Source organism: Pimephales promelas, chromosome 19 (genome assembly GCF_988280905.1).
Source record: "Pimephales promelas chromosome 19, fPimPro1.hap1.1, whole genome shotgun sequence".
NCBI classification, from domain to species: Eukaryota; Metazoa; Chordata; class Actinopteri; order Cypriniformes; family Leuciscidae; genus Pimephales; species Pimephales promelas.
This window is the reverse complement of record NC_142787.1, coordinates 790,197-807,878: the sequence shown is the minus strand read 5'-3', so window position 1 is coordinate 807,878 and position 17,682 is coordinate 790,197. Positions and strand designations below refer to the sequence as shown.

At 38.1% G+C, this 17,682-nt stretch overlaps 1 protein-coding gene across 4 annotated transcripts in view; it reads left to right on the top strand.

Moving 5' to 3' along the window:
- Positions 1-315: 315 nt before the first annotated feature.
- Positions 316-17,682, top strand: part of jade2 (jade family PHD finger 2) — a 42,325-nt gene continuing 24,958 nt past the window's right edge. The window contains exons 1-8 of one of the 4 annotated variants that reach the window (XM_089124002.1): positions 316-569; positions 6,636-6,728; positions 7,717-7,802; positions 9,282-9,439; positions 10,329-10,501; positions 10,678-10,889; positions 13,372-13,539; positions 15,493-15,609. In XM_089124002.1, the coding sequence (XP_088980128.1) occupies positions 6,665-6,728; positions 7,717-7,802; positions 9,282-9,439; positions 10,329-10,501; positions 10,678-10,889; positions 13,372-13,539; positions 15,493-15,609 (978 nt within the window). In that variant the 5' untranslated portion in view covers positions 316-569; positions 6,636-6,664. Of the gene's footprint in view, positions 1,185-6,635; positions 6,729-7,716; positions 7,803-9,281; positions 9,440-10,328; positions 10,502-10,677; positions 10,890-13,371; positions 13,540-15,492; positions 15,610-17,682 lie in introns of all 4 variants that reach the window. The other 3 variants (XM_089124001.1, XM_089124000.1, XM_089123999.1) reach the window with 3 other exon arrangements.

Below are 17,682 nucleotides of genomic sequence, written 5' to 3'. Positions count from 1 at the left end.
AACCTGGCTTTATCCAAAGTTTTATTCTAGAAATGTATGCAAATGAGTGTATATTTAATTGGATAATGGCAATTTGCATATTTGAACATAACATTTCAGAAAACTTGTAATACAAAAAAAATTATTATGTAATCGTAATGTAATCAATCATCTGGATAAGAATGGTGAAATCTATTAGGTATTTGTTACCCTATTATATTTTTAATGTGTGGATGTGTGTGTGTAGCAGTGTTATAACATTATGACATGATGACATGATGACTGTATGTTCCCTCATTAGAAGAGACTTCATGTCAAATACTTACATGATATCTAATCCCAAGCAAAGTTGTCGGCTTGTCGGGAGAAGAAGATCTTGACAGAGAAACTGAAGATGTCATGTTTATTTGTGTCAAACGGCATTTCCTCTTTCGTGTTTGCTCATGGCTCCCCCCATCGGACTCTCTGTAAAATGGTCGGTTATTTGAGCGAACCGCCCCGTTCTTCACTCATTTGAGGAGAGAAGCCGCTGACTTTCTTCTTCATGCTTGCTGTCGCTGGCTCTTGATGGACATTATAAAACTTGACAGGTAAACAACGCAAAGAGCTTTCGCGGTGTTTTCTTTCACGGGCACGAGCCACGACAGGGTTTCATCCGCTCGCTTGTAACGGAAATTTTTGGTACGTCATTAATATGGCGCCAAAAGAGTTATAAGTGTGAGCTTAATGTTGCGATCCCGCACCTCAGTCGGTCTTGTTTACGCGGAAACAAACAAACAAACAAAAACAGAATGTAAAACGCCTCATTGGGGACGGAAACGAAATTTAAACGCTATAGAGACGGGGTTTGGACGTTAAACTCGATGGCTTGTCACGTCACTGGAGCAGTTAGTGCGCTTCACTTTGCAGGGATGTGAGGAAATGCTTTCCTCAGAAACAATTTTACGGACGAGGAACAGATGAACGTCGCTATATAATAAGTGTGGAAACTGCGATTTGAGCAAGTCGACGGACCGCGGCGCAGAACGCCATTTAATGTGGATTAAAGACGCCGACTGTAACTTTTATTCGGGCTGTGTGTGGAGGGGAAATCATCTGTCACACGGATGCTGAGAGACATACATGTGCCTGGCCTCAGATGATCATGATCCGCTGATTTCTGTGCATCGAGGACATCACGCCCTCGTGTGCAAACCGCAAATAAGGTAAAGCGAAAGAATGTGCCATCTTTTCTGGCATCACGCAGTTTCAGGATGGGCGTTTCTGTTACATTAGATTTAAGTTTGCCTGAATTCTGCAGCCTCATTCTGAGATAGAGACTCACATATCCTCACGAACTGAAGCGATATCGCTTATTAATGATCGCTATATGTCTTGTTTTCGACCTGTCTGTCATTATTGATAAACTCTTCCGTGCAATAACAGTCTTGATCTTTTATTGGGGGGGAGAGCTTTTACTCAGCAGACTGATTATTCTAAAGTTATTTAAAAGTGCAGTGCGCGCACACTATGTCTGTTTAAGATGAAATTAGTGGTTGTTTTGTATCGGTAAGTTATAAACGCTGGATGGCCTAGCATGCTCCTGCGAAGAGATTCACTAACAAGCCCTGCGGGTCATCGGCCACGCCCCCTTCAGTCTGCTGCTCGTGACGTGCGTCGAGGGGGCGTGGCTGTGTGTGAGCAGCGGGAAAACGCGGTTCAAATTTTTATCTGAACTATATTAATACTTAATAGTGTTTTACTAGTCTGGTTTTCCATTTCAAATACCTACATTAAAAATTAGAAATAAAAAAATAAGAAAGTCACAATGAAATCAAAATTTGCAGTTCTTATTTTTATGGAATATTGTGAGATTTTATTATTGTGACAAATTATTTTTACGTGCATCAATATATTTGTTTTAAATGATGTGCTTTCATAATCTTTGATTAATTATAACATCCCCCACTTTTGCTGTGATGTCTCTTCTTGGGGCAACCCGTCACTCGCGAGTTTGACCAATAGCAAGCCGCAACCATCTCAAACAGTAACATCTATATATTATGCTCCTTTAACTTATGAATCTGATTAATTGTGCGGTGAATCGTATTTATATTGTTGTTTTAAGGAAATAGAGTTGCAATTATGGAGTAATTTTCCATTGCTACTAATACTTGGAAATGAGTTATCAAATTAGAGATGCACAGAAATAAAAATTCTGTGCCAAAACTGAAAATTCTGGATGCTCTTGCCCAAAAACCGAAAAAAAATTGTAAAAAATAATTTGTATTATTTTAAATTAGCCTTTTTTTTAAAATAATTGTATAGACCCCTTTTCATTTGGTACACAACATGGTGACGTTTATTGTGGGCGGAGCTTAGGTGGAGGCAGAACGATCCCTCTGGCCGCTTCACTAACGCTAGTTAGCAAGTTTTGTTAGCTTGTTTTTTTAACAATGACTGGAGAAAATCCGACTTTATCTTACCGTGTAAGGTCACTCAGTGTCCAGGACCGTGATTGTTATTTGCCAAAATTAATTTTAAAGGACGGAACCAGATTGGCTGAGCCGTTTCTACAGTGAACAAATAATGTTATTTTAGGTTCAGGCCTAATTATTAAGAGTACTTCTGTACTGAATACTAGTGTATTTGTTCTTATTTTATTATTGACGTTTCACTTGTTTTTAGGGATGCACCGATATGAAAATTTTGGCCGATACCGATAACCGATAATTCTTTATATTTGAAAGCCGATAACCGATATATCGGCCGATAAACTTAAATCCAAATTAATATCTGATTTTGAGAGCCTGATTACAAGAACAAAAGTCTCACAATTAAATCCATGTCCATGTTATAGTGTTGTATAGCCGATATGACAGATTTGCGCTGCACATGTTGTACCGAACCGTATTTTCATTTTTTGAAGCGATTTCAATCATATTTCAAGAAATTCAAAAACATAAACAGTGCTCAACAAGTGTCTCAGCTGAAGCTTTAATTTATCAGCTTTAATATATCGGCCACATTTTGGCCGATAACGATAACATTAAAAGTGAACATATATCGGCCGATACCGATATGCTGGCCGATATATCGTGCATCCCTACTTGTTTTTAATAATGTTTGAACTTGATCAGTTAGGCTAGTAGTTTTAGATGTAGTACCAAAGAACTTAAAGTGAGCTTTAAATAATAAATGAAAAACAAAATTACCCCCAATAATATATACATATTGCTGATCCGTTTAGTGTGTTTGGCAGCTGTCTTGTGATTGGTGGAGAAGGAGGCGAGGCAGTCACATGGGTAGCAGTGTGCGTTTCTGATTGGGTGCGGGAATTATTCATGTATGAAGCTCTGCCTTTGTGAGCTCCCCATCCTAGTGGATTTGTGTCACGCATGCTAGTAGGGCTGTGTGTGTGTGTGTGTGTGTGTGTGTGTGGCGGATTAGATGCCTGTGAGAGATGGATGTGGTCCTGATGTTAGGAGGACGTCTCCAGAAGAGTGTTTTCACACATAGAGTTGACATTACCATGCTTGGATTTATAAACCAGAGAAAGGTGCTCATCAACTAAGAGAAACTTTGCTAATTTATTAAAAAGAAAAAACTTAAATAATTACATTGCTATTACCATTTGAATATAGAGCATTTCAATTTTTGTCTGATCATCTTGAGACTGCAATGGAGGCGTTTTCACATTAAACACACTAAAGAAAGATGAACATGGACAATAGCATAACAGGACCTCTTTAACCATTAACATTTCAACAATAATAGTGCACAATTAAATATTTCATCTTTTCATAAATTCTGGCTGTTTTAATTTCTTTCTGGATTCTGTTTTATTTTATTTTATAAAAATGTTTTAAACTGTAGTAATCAAGTAATGCTTGTGTTGCGGAGCGGGCATGTAATTTTTTAGCAATCAATAAGCATATTAATTGAAATCATGTATTATTAACTTTTTAAAATATATATATATATATATATATATGAAAAAAATTTACACTAATTCTGTGTTTTTGCTGGTAATAAAATGAAGCCATACAACACAAATTTTATCATTTTATCAAACTTTTCGTCAAATAACGTGCTGCACAATGAGCTTTACTCTTAAAATTAAAACATGGATTATTCCTTAAATTCAGTTTTGTTAAAAAATAAAAAAAATCACAATTTATTTATTAGTGTTAATGTATTATTACATCTGGACAGATATTCTACTGTACAACAGTAAAATATTTCTGTCAAGTTAAACCGAACTTTTATTTTGACATAATTTATTTCATGCATAATGTCTTCATATAGGCAAAAAACAGCGCAAGCGTTACACGTACTTCAGTGTGTGGTAAATGAAACTGCACGTCGGCTGCACTAAGGCAAGCAGGATTCGTATTTAAATAGTCTTTGTGGTTTAATATTCACACACACTAGATTGTGTACTGAACCGCTTTCTATTTATTCCTCGAAAATATACAGTAAATTCCTTTTTTATGACTGGTTTTCATCAGCATTTTAGGGGGGGCTGGGGTTGTTTTAGGGGGGCGGGCCGCTTGATTCTGATTGGTTGAACTTGACGAATGTTCTAAGGTATGCAATTATTTTTTAGGGAAACGCACGGCTAAAGTAGTTCCGGCAGGTCTTGACTGCAATCCCTTTTAATTTTTGGCAAACATAGGTTTGTGGTTTAAAATGAAAACATGGGAAAAATGGTCTTTCCTTAAAAAATAATGTTTTAATAATTGTTTTGGCTTTGACTGTGTCATTCAAACACATTTTTTAAAATTATAACAATTTTTAAAACATCTTGATAAAACAAAACTGTTCACACTCTCTCTTTTTATTTGTGAGTCTCACTCACTATCGGCCTCCGTGTATAACACCAGAGTTACAGGTGTAAACAGGGCCGTGTAACATCAGTGGTCTGATGCTGTGTGTGTGTGTGTGTCTATATTCCTATAAATAGCAGCATTGGCTGTGCTGTGCAGGAGAACAGCTGAAGATATCTCTCTCTCTCTCTCTCTCTCCCCCTGGGGGACTGCAGTCTATTCTCTCTCACCCAGAATACTCCTGTTCACACTCACTTTCTCTCTGGACACATCCAGCTCTCTACACACACACACACACACACACACACACACACACACACTCTCAGCTCGTGCCGCAGAGCTGTACCCATCCTAGCCCAGCCCCGCATGCTTCCGTCCTGTCACATGTTCTCTCTCTGTTTGTTTGGATTTCTGGTTTCCTGTTTCCTGAGTCTGGGTTTTGTAGTTCTTTCGGTTGCCCTCATTAGTCCTCACTGGTTTCATCTGTGTTTTGTTAACCCTTTAGAACCCTTTTCACATATTTAGGGTTTTTTGACTGTGAAATTATAAAACAATGTGCTATCATTATCATTATTTCATGATTAAAAGAAATTAAATTAGGGCTGTCAAATGATTAATCGCATCCAAAATTAAAGTTTGTGTTTACATATTATATGTGGGTGCACTGTGTATAATTATTATATATATATATATATATATATAGTATATATATAAATACACACACATGCATGTATATTTAAGAAAAAAATATTATTTATATATAAAATATTTACATTTAGATATAATATAAATTAAATATAAATCTGTACAGTAAATAAATGAAAATATTTCTTAAATATATACATGCATGTGTGTGTATTTATATATATAAAATAACTATACACACAGTGCACACACATCATGTAACACAAACTTTTATTATGGATGCGATTAATCGCGATTAATCGTTTGACAGCCCTAAATTAAATTAATGTTATATTTCTTTATTTGATTACCAGAAAAAACACAACACCGAATTTGTGTGGATTTCATAGAATGTTTTTTTTAAATGTTGAATAAGTTTAATAATTTTATAAGTTTCATGATCTTTTTTTATTTAGTAATAATCATAATTATTTTTATTTTTTTTAAGCTATATGTATGCATAATCAATCACAACATTTTGGCCAAATCAAATGTTAAATCGCAATAAAAAAAACAAACATATATTTTATAGGGATGCACCGATATGAAAATCTTTGCATATACCGATAATTCTTTATAATTGAAAGCCGATAATAACTGATATATTTGGCTGATAAATATGAATCAAAATTTTTATATATATATTTTTAGAGCCCGATTACAAAAACAAAAGTCTCACCATTAAAAGCCACGTCTCAAACACACAATTAAAATGTTTATGAATTAATTTGAATGTTATGTAGTTATGTATCACACGTTGCACTACTTGACTGTAATTTCCTTATTTTGAAGTGAATCCAGTCATATTTCAAGCAGTTCAAAAGCGTCATGTTGACAGTCTCCGCTGAAGGAAATAATACAGTATATCAGACAAATGTTCTTATCGGCCCGATAGCAATAACATAAAAATGATCATATATCATAGTGATCATATAGTAGCCCATATATATCGTAATCCCTAATATTTAAATGTAATAAGGTTTGCCGCTGAATCATGCAGCCCTAGCGAGCGAGAGGGATTCTCCGTCTCCTGTAAAGGGATGATCGAGAACAAGAAGGGAAAAGCCCTGTTTCACGGCTAGTTAATCTGCCAACAGCCAGTGAAGTGTTTCCTCACTCACACACACACACACACACACACACACGTGTCTGTCATCTTCACAGGGTCTGATCCTGTTCTTCCTCCCTGACAGATGGAGAGTGAGATGAAGAGGAGGAAGTACTCCACCAGCAGCAACGACTCGGACACCACTGACAGTGAGTAATCAACACAGATGAGGAAAACACACGGCAGAGCGTTATTTACAGAGTGTGTGTGTGTGTGTGTGTGTTCATCAGAGTCTCGGCCGATGTGATCTGAGTGTGTCGCTTTAGTTCATGACACTTACAGTTCACACTGATCTTTAAGGCTTTGCTGTCAAATGATGCACACGAATAGTATACGTGTAATAATACTTGTACTTTTATTTGGTTCATCTTCGGAAAGTTACAATAATGTAAGTATAGTAATAGAGTATAAATAATATAGACACATACACATATTATGCAAGTATAGTTATACACACACACACACACACACACATAAAAAAAAAATAATAATAATAATATTTGTACTTTTGATAGAAATATTTGCCAACCTGAATATTACAGGTGAATCTAAAAAAAAACTAAATATGGTGTAAAAGTTAATTTATTTTGTTATAATTGTGATGATTATGGATTACAGATATGAAAACCCCAAAATCAAAATTAGAATATTGTGAAAAGGTTTTCATATCTGTAAGCCATAATCATCACAATTATAATGAATAAAGGCTTGAAATATCTCACTTTGCATGTAATGAGTCTATATAATATATTAGTTTCACCTTTTAAGTTGAATTACTGAAACAAATTAACTTTTGCACAATTTTTTTGAGTTTCACCTGTATCTTACATTAGTTATAATAATGATTAGGGCTGTAAATAATGTTTATTCTTTAATAATCGACAATTACTCAAATGGTGCAGAATGATGCTAATATATCTATATATAGTATATAGATATATAAATATGGACAAAAATTGAGATTAAATTCTGATGCTAGTGACGTAAATCAACGAGATCTTTATAATGCATTGAAATATCACTCAGTATCTGTAAGATGATATTTACATAGTTTTATGATCAAAGCTCTGCCGTTTTAAAACGTATAATGTAATGCAATACTTGCTTTAATAAATGCAATGTTTTAATCTCTTGCAGGTCATGTGACCACCTGGTCACGGTCTTCCAAGAACACAGGGACCAGCAGCACGTGGGTGCGTCATGAGCAGAAGAAGCCCTCTGAGGTGAGCAGCACTGGGTCACACAGGGTTAAAGCCTTTCCTAAAAACACTAGAGTTGTCCATTTTCATTACAACTTTCAACAAAAATAAGCCAAATACGCAGATTTGTATATAAAAAAAACCATCAACAGATTAATCTACTTGGTGGAAGGCAAGATTTTCAGTGAAGTAAAGTCATTTTATATTAATAACAATAATAATACATTTTGTTTAGAGCCTTTAAAAATTGCATTCTCAACCCGCTTTACAACACAAGCAACCACAACACTATATTTAAAACACAAAGTAGAGAGCAAAAAAATATTTAGTTCAGTCCCGTACGCACATTGTGTGAACAACAGCCGTACTCAGTGTATCGTAATGATGAAGCAGGGGTCGTTCGCCAGCAGTGAAACGGTACGTAATGCGCAGGTCTATGAACAAATCAGAGAGAAAAAGCCACAAGCGTGGTTTAGAGAGAAGTCGCAGCTCAAGAGCAAACTACAGCACGCCGCTGAGACGTTATGGCACGCTGATGTCACGTGTCTGTACAGGATTTTTACGGGTTGTGTGTGTGAACACACTCTCTGATTCGGGAAAATGAATGAACCAAAATCAAACAAACCCGGTTCACTTTATCCGTGTATTCCTGACTCTCTGTGAAGCGGCTATAGTAGCGTTAGCCCATGCATAACAACAACCGTCGACTGCTGAAATCCTGTCAGATGAGCGTCAGACATACTGTGAGACATACCGTGTGCAATATTACTACACACTGCTCTATATGTCTTGGAATGAAATGCATTTTTATTTTATTTTTCAACGAATAAAGGCTATTTATGACTGTGTGCTCCGGTTTAAAATGTCTCAGATTTAGTTCAGACCTCGTCTGTATCAAGAATGTGTCCCAAAACCAAGGCCTGTAAAATATTACTGTTCAAATCCCACATCTTCATATTTTCAGCTCTTGAAATTACTTCATTTTCACGGCCTGAAAATCACATTATCTGGGAAGCAATATTTGGACATTAATATAATGAGTATTATTCATAGGCCGCCCAAACTTCATAGAGTAGAAGACACACACGTCGATATGACTGAACCAGTTTGTACGGCATGTCCTAGATTTGGGGAAAGACTGGCGTTAAGGGGAGCATTAACTTCTACTAGGCAGTGATACGTTTAGACAAATAAAACATGCGTTTTGCTTAAATATCTGATCCTTCTGCTATTACGAAGCATGGTTTGGCCGTATATAGCATTATCTCTGTGATATGATAAAAACACTAAATAAAATTTGACTATGTATTGGTATGTAATGTACGGGGGTGAAAGGTGCTGGAAAAGCTTTAAAATGGATCTTGAAAGTGCTTGAATTTGTAAAGGTGTACGAACCCTGTAATGGATGTTCCTCTGTCCACACATCATGTTCTTCAGGTGTGTTTGCCAAAGGTCTTTCATTCTTGAAAGCCTCCGTGACGAATGTTGCCGATGTTCTTTCAGGTGTTTCGGACCGACTTCATCACCGCCATGAAGTTGCCTGATTCGGCCCAGCTGAGCCCGGAGGAGTTCTACTTCCTGTCGGACCCCTGGAGGCAGGAGTGGGAGAAGGGTGTGCAGGTGCCGGCCAGCGTGGAGGCCATTCCCCTGCCTGTGGTCAGGTGAGGGAACAACACTGTTTCCAACATGTGACCACATGACCAGTCACAAGGGTCAATTGTGAAATTGAGATGTACACATCATCTGGAAGCTGAATAAACAAGCGGGGATCTTTGCGGGGATTCGTAAAGGGTTCAGGGTTCGTAAAAGGGGCTTACAGTACTACTTGAAAACCGTCGTGTTTATGAAGAGGTTCCTGTAAAGCGCTCGACTCATTTAAACACAATAGATGTGACCCTGGACCACAAAACCAGTCACAAGGGTATTTTTTTAAATTGTGATATAGACATCATATAAAGCTCTGAATAAACAAGCTTTCCCTTGATGTATGGTGTGTTAGGATATGACTAATTTTGTAAATTTTTCTGAGATACAATTGAAAATCTGGAATCTAAGGGGGGAAAAAAATGCACCTAGTGCAAAATAGTCCCTACCAGTCGATCTACAAACGCCGATCCAGGTGCGCTGAACTGTGCAGAATCTCATATGGTCCGTTGTTTCCGGAAGAAACTCAAACACGAACTGTTCGCACTCACCTTATCACCTTATTCACATCTCACCAGCGCACATGGATCGGCGTTCGTAGATCGACTGGTAGAGACTATTTTTCAAAGATGGCTTCTGGCAGAATGCTAGTGTGTTATGGGCAACAACAACACAACCTGTAAGAAATGGAAAGAACATAAGTACTCGTTCGTCGGGGGGGGGGGGGTGGGGGGGTAAACGAAAGGTCTCGCGCCCAGCTGCGTTCTCTGGTACCGATTCAGCACTGATGGACTGAAGGTGAACCGGTCCTCGTAGTACTTTGAGTCCTTTGAGCGGACCGTGATCTATATCTCTGAACGCTTGACGCCTGATGGATTGTGTGTTCACTGAGGTGTGTTTCCCCAGGGAGCTTCCCGAGGTCAGCCGGATCCCGTTCTTCTCGCCGGTCCAGGCCCGGGGCCCGTCGGAGTTCGGCTTCGGGGAGTCACATGGCCTCGGCGAGCCGCTGAGCCGCTACGACCTGGACGAGCTGGACGTGGCCTGGCTGGAGCTGGTGAACGCTGAGTTTAGACAGCTGGGTGAGCGCTAAAGCTGAAGTGTGTTATTTTAAATTTTATGGAATTAGTCGAAATATTCTCTCGTTTTCTCAATGCATCCATTACAAGTCCTGAAACATGGATTTTTGAATCGTGAATCATTTGTTCTGGTCAATAATTGATTTAAAATGCTAAGGATCGAGTGTGTGTGTGTCCAGCGCTGCCGGAGCTAGACGAGCTCACCATGGAGCAGGTTGTGCTGGAGCTGGAGAGCCGGTGTCAGCAGAACATGCAGCGGGCCATCGAGACGGAGGAGGGCCTGGGCATCGAGTACGACGAGGACGTGGTGTGTGACGTGTGCCGCTCGCCCGAGGGGGAGGACAGCAACGAGATGGTGTTCTGCGACAAGTGCAACGTTTGTGTGCACCAGGTATTCCATCAAAAATTACCCACATTGCTTTGACCGCTTTTGCGTCAACGTCACAGTCAAGTCACGGCGCTAGCTGGAGGCAAACGGACAACTGGAGGCGGCTAATACAAACCAGCACAGACTCAGCTACATTATAAGGAGCTTAAATTATTATTATTATTAAATGTCATCTTGTTGTGTTGTTGGGTGCAAGAATCAATGAAAAATGAATATGCTGTATCTGGAATTTTTATTTCTAGAAAATATTCACATCATTAAAATTATACACCGTAATGTCACTCTTTACATTGTCGTCTTCTTTGCGCTGGCGGCAGAACTGCGGTTCGTACACACAAGTCTTGTACAGGACCATATAGGCATCTAAAGATTTATATGCCCTCAGTTTCTCTTTACGCTCGCTTTTTCTTTCGGATAGGTGTAGAAGTCAGGCCACTCAACCGGAGGGATCGTTAGCGTTAATCCTGTCAGATCGTTCATGCATTGAGTGAGCGTGTACGGCTCGGCCAATCTGGTTCCGTCCTTTAAAATTAATTTTGGCAAATAACAATCGCGGTCCTTGACACTGAGTGACCTTACACGGTAAGATAAAATCGGATTTTCTCCAGTCATTGTTAAAAAAACAAGCTAACAAAACTTGCTAACTAGCGTTAGTGGAGCGGCCAGAGGGATCGTTCTGCCTCCAGCTAAGCTCCGCCCACAAAAAACGTCACCATGTGTACCAAATGAAAAGGGGTCTATTGAGACAAGTGCATTTAGGCCACGCCCACATCAGCAATCCAACCATCTCCATTGACTCCGCCTCCTTGTCATTTCTGAATGTCTTAACGCTGCTGTGACAGGTGTCCAGCAAACAAGCTAAACAACACAGAAATAAAATACGTTTTTATAAGCTGTCGTTTCTCTCCTGAAAAAACAAGCGTTTAAGAAGAGAAAAGTGGATACAAGCACTTGAGAGAGCGCAGCGGGTCATAGTACCCTGAGATCTAACTCACGCCCGCTGGAGCGGCAGGACAGCTTGGCTTACAGAAATACAATAGGTGGGCTGGGTAATAAATATCGATTTCTCGATATTAATCGATTCTCATTTTTAAGAACCGATATCGATTCTTAAATATAAAGAATCGATTAGTCATCCTGTTTCATTTGAATGAATGGATCATTGTATCGCGGCTGCGCGCATCCAAAAAAAAAAAAAAAAAAAAAAAAATCGCAATAATCTTTGTCCTTTGTTACTATTGATATGAAACAAAGTCTCAAATTACGTCCATTTTCTTTAGAAATTCAAAAACATAAATAAGGTTTTGTCGCTGTGGCGTGAGATCGCTCTGGAGAAGCAGCAGCGCTGATCTCTCTTCCGGCTTAATAATACCAGTTAAACATGAATGAGCATCTGAAAGTGTGTTAAAGATAGAGGACAACTTATCCAAATCCCTATCATGTCACATTGATTCACTCAATCAGCGTTTCAACCGTGGAAAGACGTCAGTTAAACAGCTTGTAATCAATGTATCGTCATATTTACCTCAGAAAACCCACATAAACTCGTTAGTCAGCTAGAAAAAAATAACTCTAGAGAGGAGCATTTTGCTTATTGCTTATATTACATATGCATTATAATCTCAATGTTCTTCAATATTTAATGCATATTTGAATAAATATGGCAAGTTTTTATGACAGCCACCATTTAAATGTTTATATTTCATATAATCTTCTTATTATAAAAATAAATAAAAGTGTAATTTAAGTGTTTGTATAGCTACAAAACAGTTTATTATTATCTTCATATTAGGCTAATGAAGCCTAACTAGACTCCCATAGTTTACAGCATTAGTTAAGAGATTTGATTTCCTTGAGAAAAATGGCCATTTATTGTAACTGATATCCAAAATAATCAATATTGAATCGAATCGGAATCGAATTGAATTGTGAAATTTGTGTCAATACCCAGCCCTAATAATAGGCCTATATAAAACTTGACATTTGACTTACCAGTGACTAAATGTTCACTGCACACAAAGGGCCAGATATACTAACGCTTTTCAGGCGTTTTTGGTTCGATACGATACACTTGTGTCACGGTACAGCAAAAAAAAAAAAAAGAAATGCCAGAGAAATTTCCTTGATTTTTTTTTATTTTTATTATATTTTTATTAAAACTAACATCATAAAGGATTATATTTTTTTACTTTGAGCAATGATGGAGCTATAACAGGCCGCTGATGAACAGCAGGTATATAACACACACACTGCAGTTTCACATCAAGCGCTTTCTGCGTCTTGGCCATGGCGCTATTAACGCTGCGTTCGCAGATGTACGTACATCTGGCCCAAAGTGCGTTTTTTTGAGTCTCAGGATCCCATATTTTACTCATTGAACTGCTGATAGCGGCAGAACTAGCGCCCGTGGTTGACTAGCGATGCGTTGGGGAAACCCCTGACGTGTGCTCCTGATTGGCTGAGCCGAGTGCTGTTGTCTCCGCAGGCGTGCTACGGGATCCTGAAGGTGCCGCAGGGGAACTGGCTGTGCCGGACCTGTGCTCTCGGGGTGCAGGCCAAGTGTCTGCTGTGTCCCAGACGAGGAGGAGCGCTCAAACCCACCCGCAGCGGGACCAAGTGGGTCCACGTCAGCTGTGCCTTATGGATCCCCGAGGTATCAAATCAGGCTGGTCTGGGGAGAGCATCGATGCCACACTTAGATATCAATATGAGGCTCCTATATTTAGTACTAACGTGACATATCTGCTTTCGTTTACTTGATCGATAGTTATTTGTTTTTGCAAATCATCTCTTTGTTATAAATGTCCCAAATGGGAGAGGGTGCGCACTTTACAAAGAGTTTAATTAAAAGTTCATGTTATATAGTTTGGTTGCATTTGTGAGTTAATAAAAATGGCACATATAACATCTAAATAGTAAATATCGATATAGCCCTGAATCCAATCGAATCACAGAATATTTTTTCTGCAAATATTGTATCGCTGGCTGAGAGAGTCGATATCATATTTAATCGTGATGAACCGTACAATTTACACCCCCGGTTATAAGTGTTTAATTTTAGGGATGGTTTCGACAGTGAATCACTTTGCCTCCCTGTTTTTAACGTTTGATGTGTAAAGTGAGCAAATTCAATGCTGATTGTTCACTTTCTTGATTTGTTGCAGCCCTAGTTGAGTTGAAATTCACGTTTGATTGAATTTTGTGTCACAGATGATTGTCTGACAGTAAAGTATTAAAAGCAGAAAGTAAATCATAAACGCGTCACTGTTCACAATCGGCCACAGAACATGCTCACACGCATTCATCTGGAAGACGCCAAAGGAAACGTATGATTAGCACGCTAATAATGGATGCAGTCTAATTGAAATGTTTTCCTCTTTGTCTTGTCACGAAATGGTTCGGTCAGGCTGAGGGCAAGCTGTTTCTGTACAGGCGTAACACATTTATAGCTCTATTTTACATGCAAAAGGCTTCTGAATATCCGGAGGAGGACAAAAGAAGGATTGACAAGAAGATAAGGGATTTTTGAAAAGCCTGGCCAACATGGGTGTTATAATAAAATGACAGAAACTGAAGAGCGAGGCAGTAACAATAGCCGAGCGACGAGGATGTAGATAGTGAGTGAAAAGGCTCATCTTCCAGACGCAGTGAATTAGATCCTATTCCCCATTTATGCTAATCTGAGAGGATTGGGGAAACACTCGACTGGTGTGTTACAATACGAAGCTTAATTCCTAGACTCGCCTATTTTATTTCATTTTTAATGAATTGAACTTGAATCTGACATGAAGGTGTCGCACCCAGGGTTGTGCATCAGAGATATCGCTGATGCCTTCGACGATATTAATACCATAATTGGGTCCCTTTCCCATGTACAGGTGAAACTGGAAAAATATGAATATGGTGCAAAAGTTCATTTATGTCAGTAATTCAACTTAAAAGGTGAAACTAATATATTATATAGACTCATTGAGATATTTCAAGCCTTTATTTGTTATAACCGTGATGATTATGGATTACAGATATAAAAACACCAAATTTAAAAATAGAATATTGTGAAAAGGTTTTCATATCTGTAATCCATAATCATCACAATTATAACAAGTAAATGCTTGAAATATCTCACTTTGCATGTAATGAGTCTATAAAATATATTAGTTTCAGCTTTAAGTTGAATTACTGAAATAAATTAATTTTGCACCATATTCATATTTTTTTGAGTTCCACCTGTATGTATTAAATTATTATTTTTATAAAGCTAGTAAAACAGAAAAGTCACAATAAAACAAACAGAATAATTAAATAAAAATAAAATAACATGAAAAATAAATCAAAAGAGCTTTTTATATAGAGAAATCAATTTTCACTCATTTTTAATATTTGCACAAGAGTTTAACCTCATTCATCCACTGATTCAATTCGAGTATCTGCATTTATGAATGAAAAACTTTCCAAAACATAACAAGAAATGAATTACAAAATCAAACTCTTTGTTTTTGAGACAAACACCAATTTATGACATTTATGCGGATGTATAATAAGCGTAATTTGATTGCGTATTGTTCACTTCTTGTTTTCTGATTGGGGTTGTGTCATGTCGGCGCAGGTGAGCATCGGCTGCCCTGAGAAGATGGAGCCCATCACTAAAGTCTCCCACATCCCAGCCAGCCGATGGGCGCTGTACTGCAGCCTGTGCCGCGAACACACGGGCACGTGCATACAGGTGAGAGACCACAAACACACGGGCACAGGCATACAGGTGAGAGACCGGCAGAGCGAGCGGACGGGACTTCAGAGAGTCCAGTCACATTTATTTCAAAGCAGACTTACAGAAAATCATGTTAATGTTTGTAACATCTTAAAGGGATACTCCACTGTTTTTGGAAATACGCTCATTTTACAACTCCCCCAGTTTTTGAATCCATTTAGCCGATGTCCAGTTCTGGTGGCACCACTTTTAGCATAGCTTAGCATACATCATTGAAGTGCACAAGACCATTCCCAGACAGCAAACTGACATTGAATCAACGTGGAAACGAGGTCTCTCATGACATCGAAACAACATTGATTTTGCTCATCGAATTAACGTTGAACCAACGTCAGACGCGGCATTCTTCAAAGCTAAATGAAAATCGAAAATTGGTCTGCTTTCATAACGTTGAAACAACGTTGATTTCAAGTTGATTTTCCGTTAGTTTTGAACGAATTACGCGTCTGACGTTGGGTCAACGTTAATTCGATGAGCAAAACAATGTCAGATCAACGTTGTTTCGATGTCATGTTTCCACGTTGATTCAATGTCAGTTTGCTATCTGGGTTAGCATTTCTCAGAAAAAATTACCAAAGTGTTTTGATATTTTTCCTATTTAAAACTTGACTCTTCTGTTGTTACATTGTGCATTAAAACCGACGGAAAATGTAAGGTTGCGATTTTATAGGCTGATATGACTAGGAACTATACTCTCATTCCTGCGTAATAATCAGGAAACTTCACTGTCGTACCATGAGTGCAGCAGGAATGACTACATAAACTTAGTCCCGGTCACGTTAGAAGCCGGGGACTATTTTCAGGCGCTGCGTCAAAACATTACGCCGGCTGCACTCATGGTACGACAGTGAAGTTTCCTGATTATTACGCAGGAATGAGAGTATAGTTCCCAGTCATATCAGTCTAGAAAATCGCAACTTTACATTTTCCGTCTGTTTTAGTGCACGATGTAACTACAGAAGAGTTAAGTTTTAAATAGGAAAAATATCGAAACACTTTGGTAATTTTTTCTGAGAAATGCTAATGGTCTTGTGCACTTCAATGATGTATGCTAAGCTATGCTAAAAGTGGTGCCGCCAGAACCAGAGATCGGCTGAATGGATTCAAAAAAGGTCATAAAGTCATAAAAAGGTTAGAATTGTGATTGTTTCCAAATATCTGCATGACACATGCAACATATGAGAGTAAAATGTCTGACTGGGAGTGATTTGAGACTTTAGTGAGGATATTTCTGCTGAAAATGGAGAAAATGGAGGAAAAAACACCACAGAGTGAGATCCATGGGTACGCACAGGAGAGTGAAAAGTCATAAAAAGGTTAGAATTGTGATTTTATCCAAATATCAGCATGAAATATGCAACATATGAGAGAAAAATGTCTGACTGGGAGTGATTTGAGACTTTAGTGAGGATATTTCTGCTGAAAATGGAGAAAAATGGAGGAAAAAAACTCAACAGTTTAACTCTGGGGGAGTTGTAAAATGAGCGTATTTCCAAAAAAAAAAGTGGAGTATCCCTTTAAAAGCTTGACGCTCTACGTTCTTATTTAAGTAGATTAGAGCAAGCAAGCAATCAATCAATTTGCTATATATTTCATATCCTATAAGAGTGTACTATTTGTTTACACATAAAGCTGGACATGCTTATATACGTATAATTTGTGAAAACTGATGCTTTTACGTTTCAAGACACAAGAGCAGCATAAAAGTATCATAGAAACCGCTACAGAGAATACAGCGTCTAGCGCGCGAATGTTTTCAAGTCATATTACAATGCACACAAAGAAATAGAAGGAATCGAAATAAAAATGTTACTAAAAGTATCCGATTCCTGAGGTATTTGGTCAGCGATATTGCAGATTTATTTAGTCACAGTTATCGTTTAATGATGTTGGTGTTATCTCGTCTTTTCGTTTTTCTTTTCGAAAAACAATAGCTGGTTAGCTTTGGGGTTAGGGATGGGACGGTATGAAAATTTCATATCACGATTATAGTGTCCAAAATAATCGTGATTATCAATATTATCACGG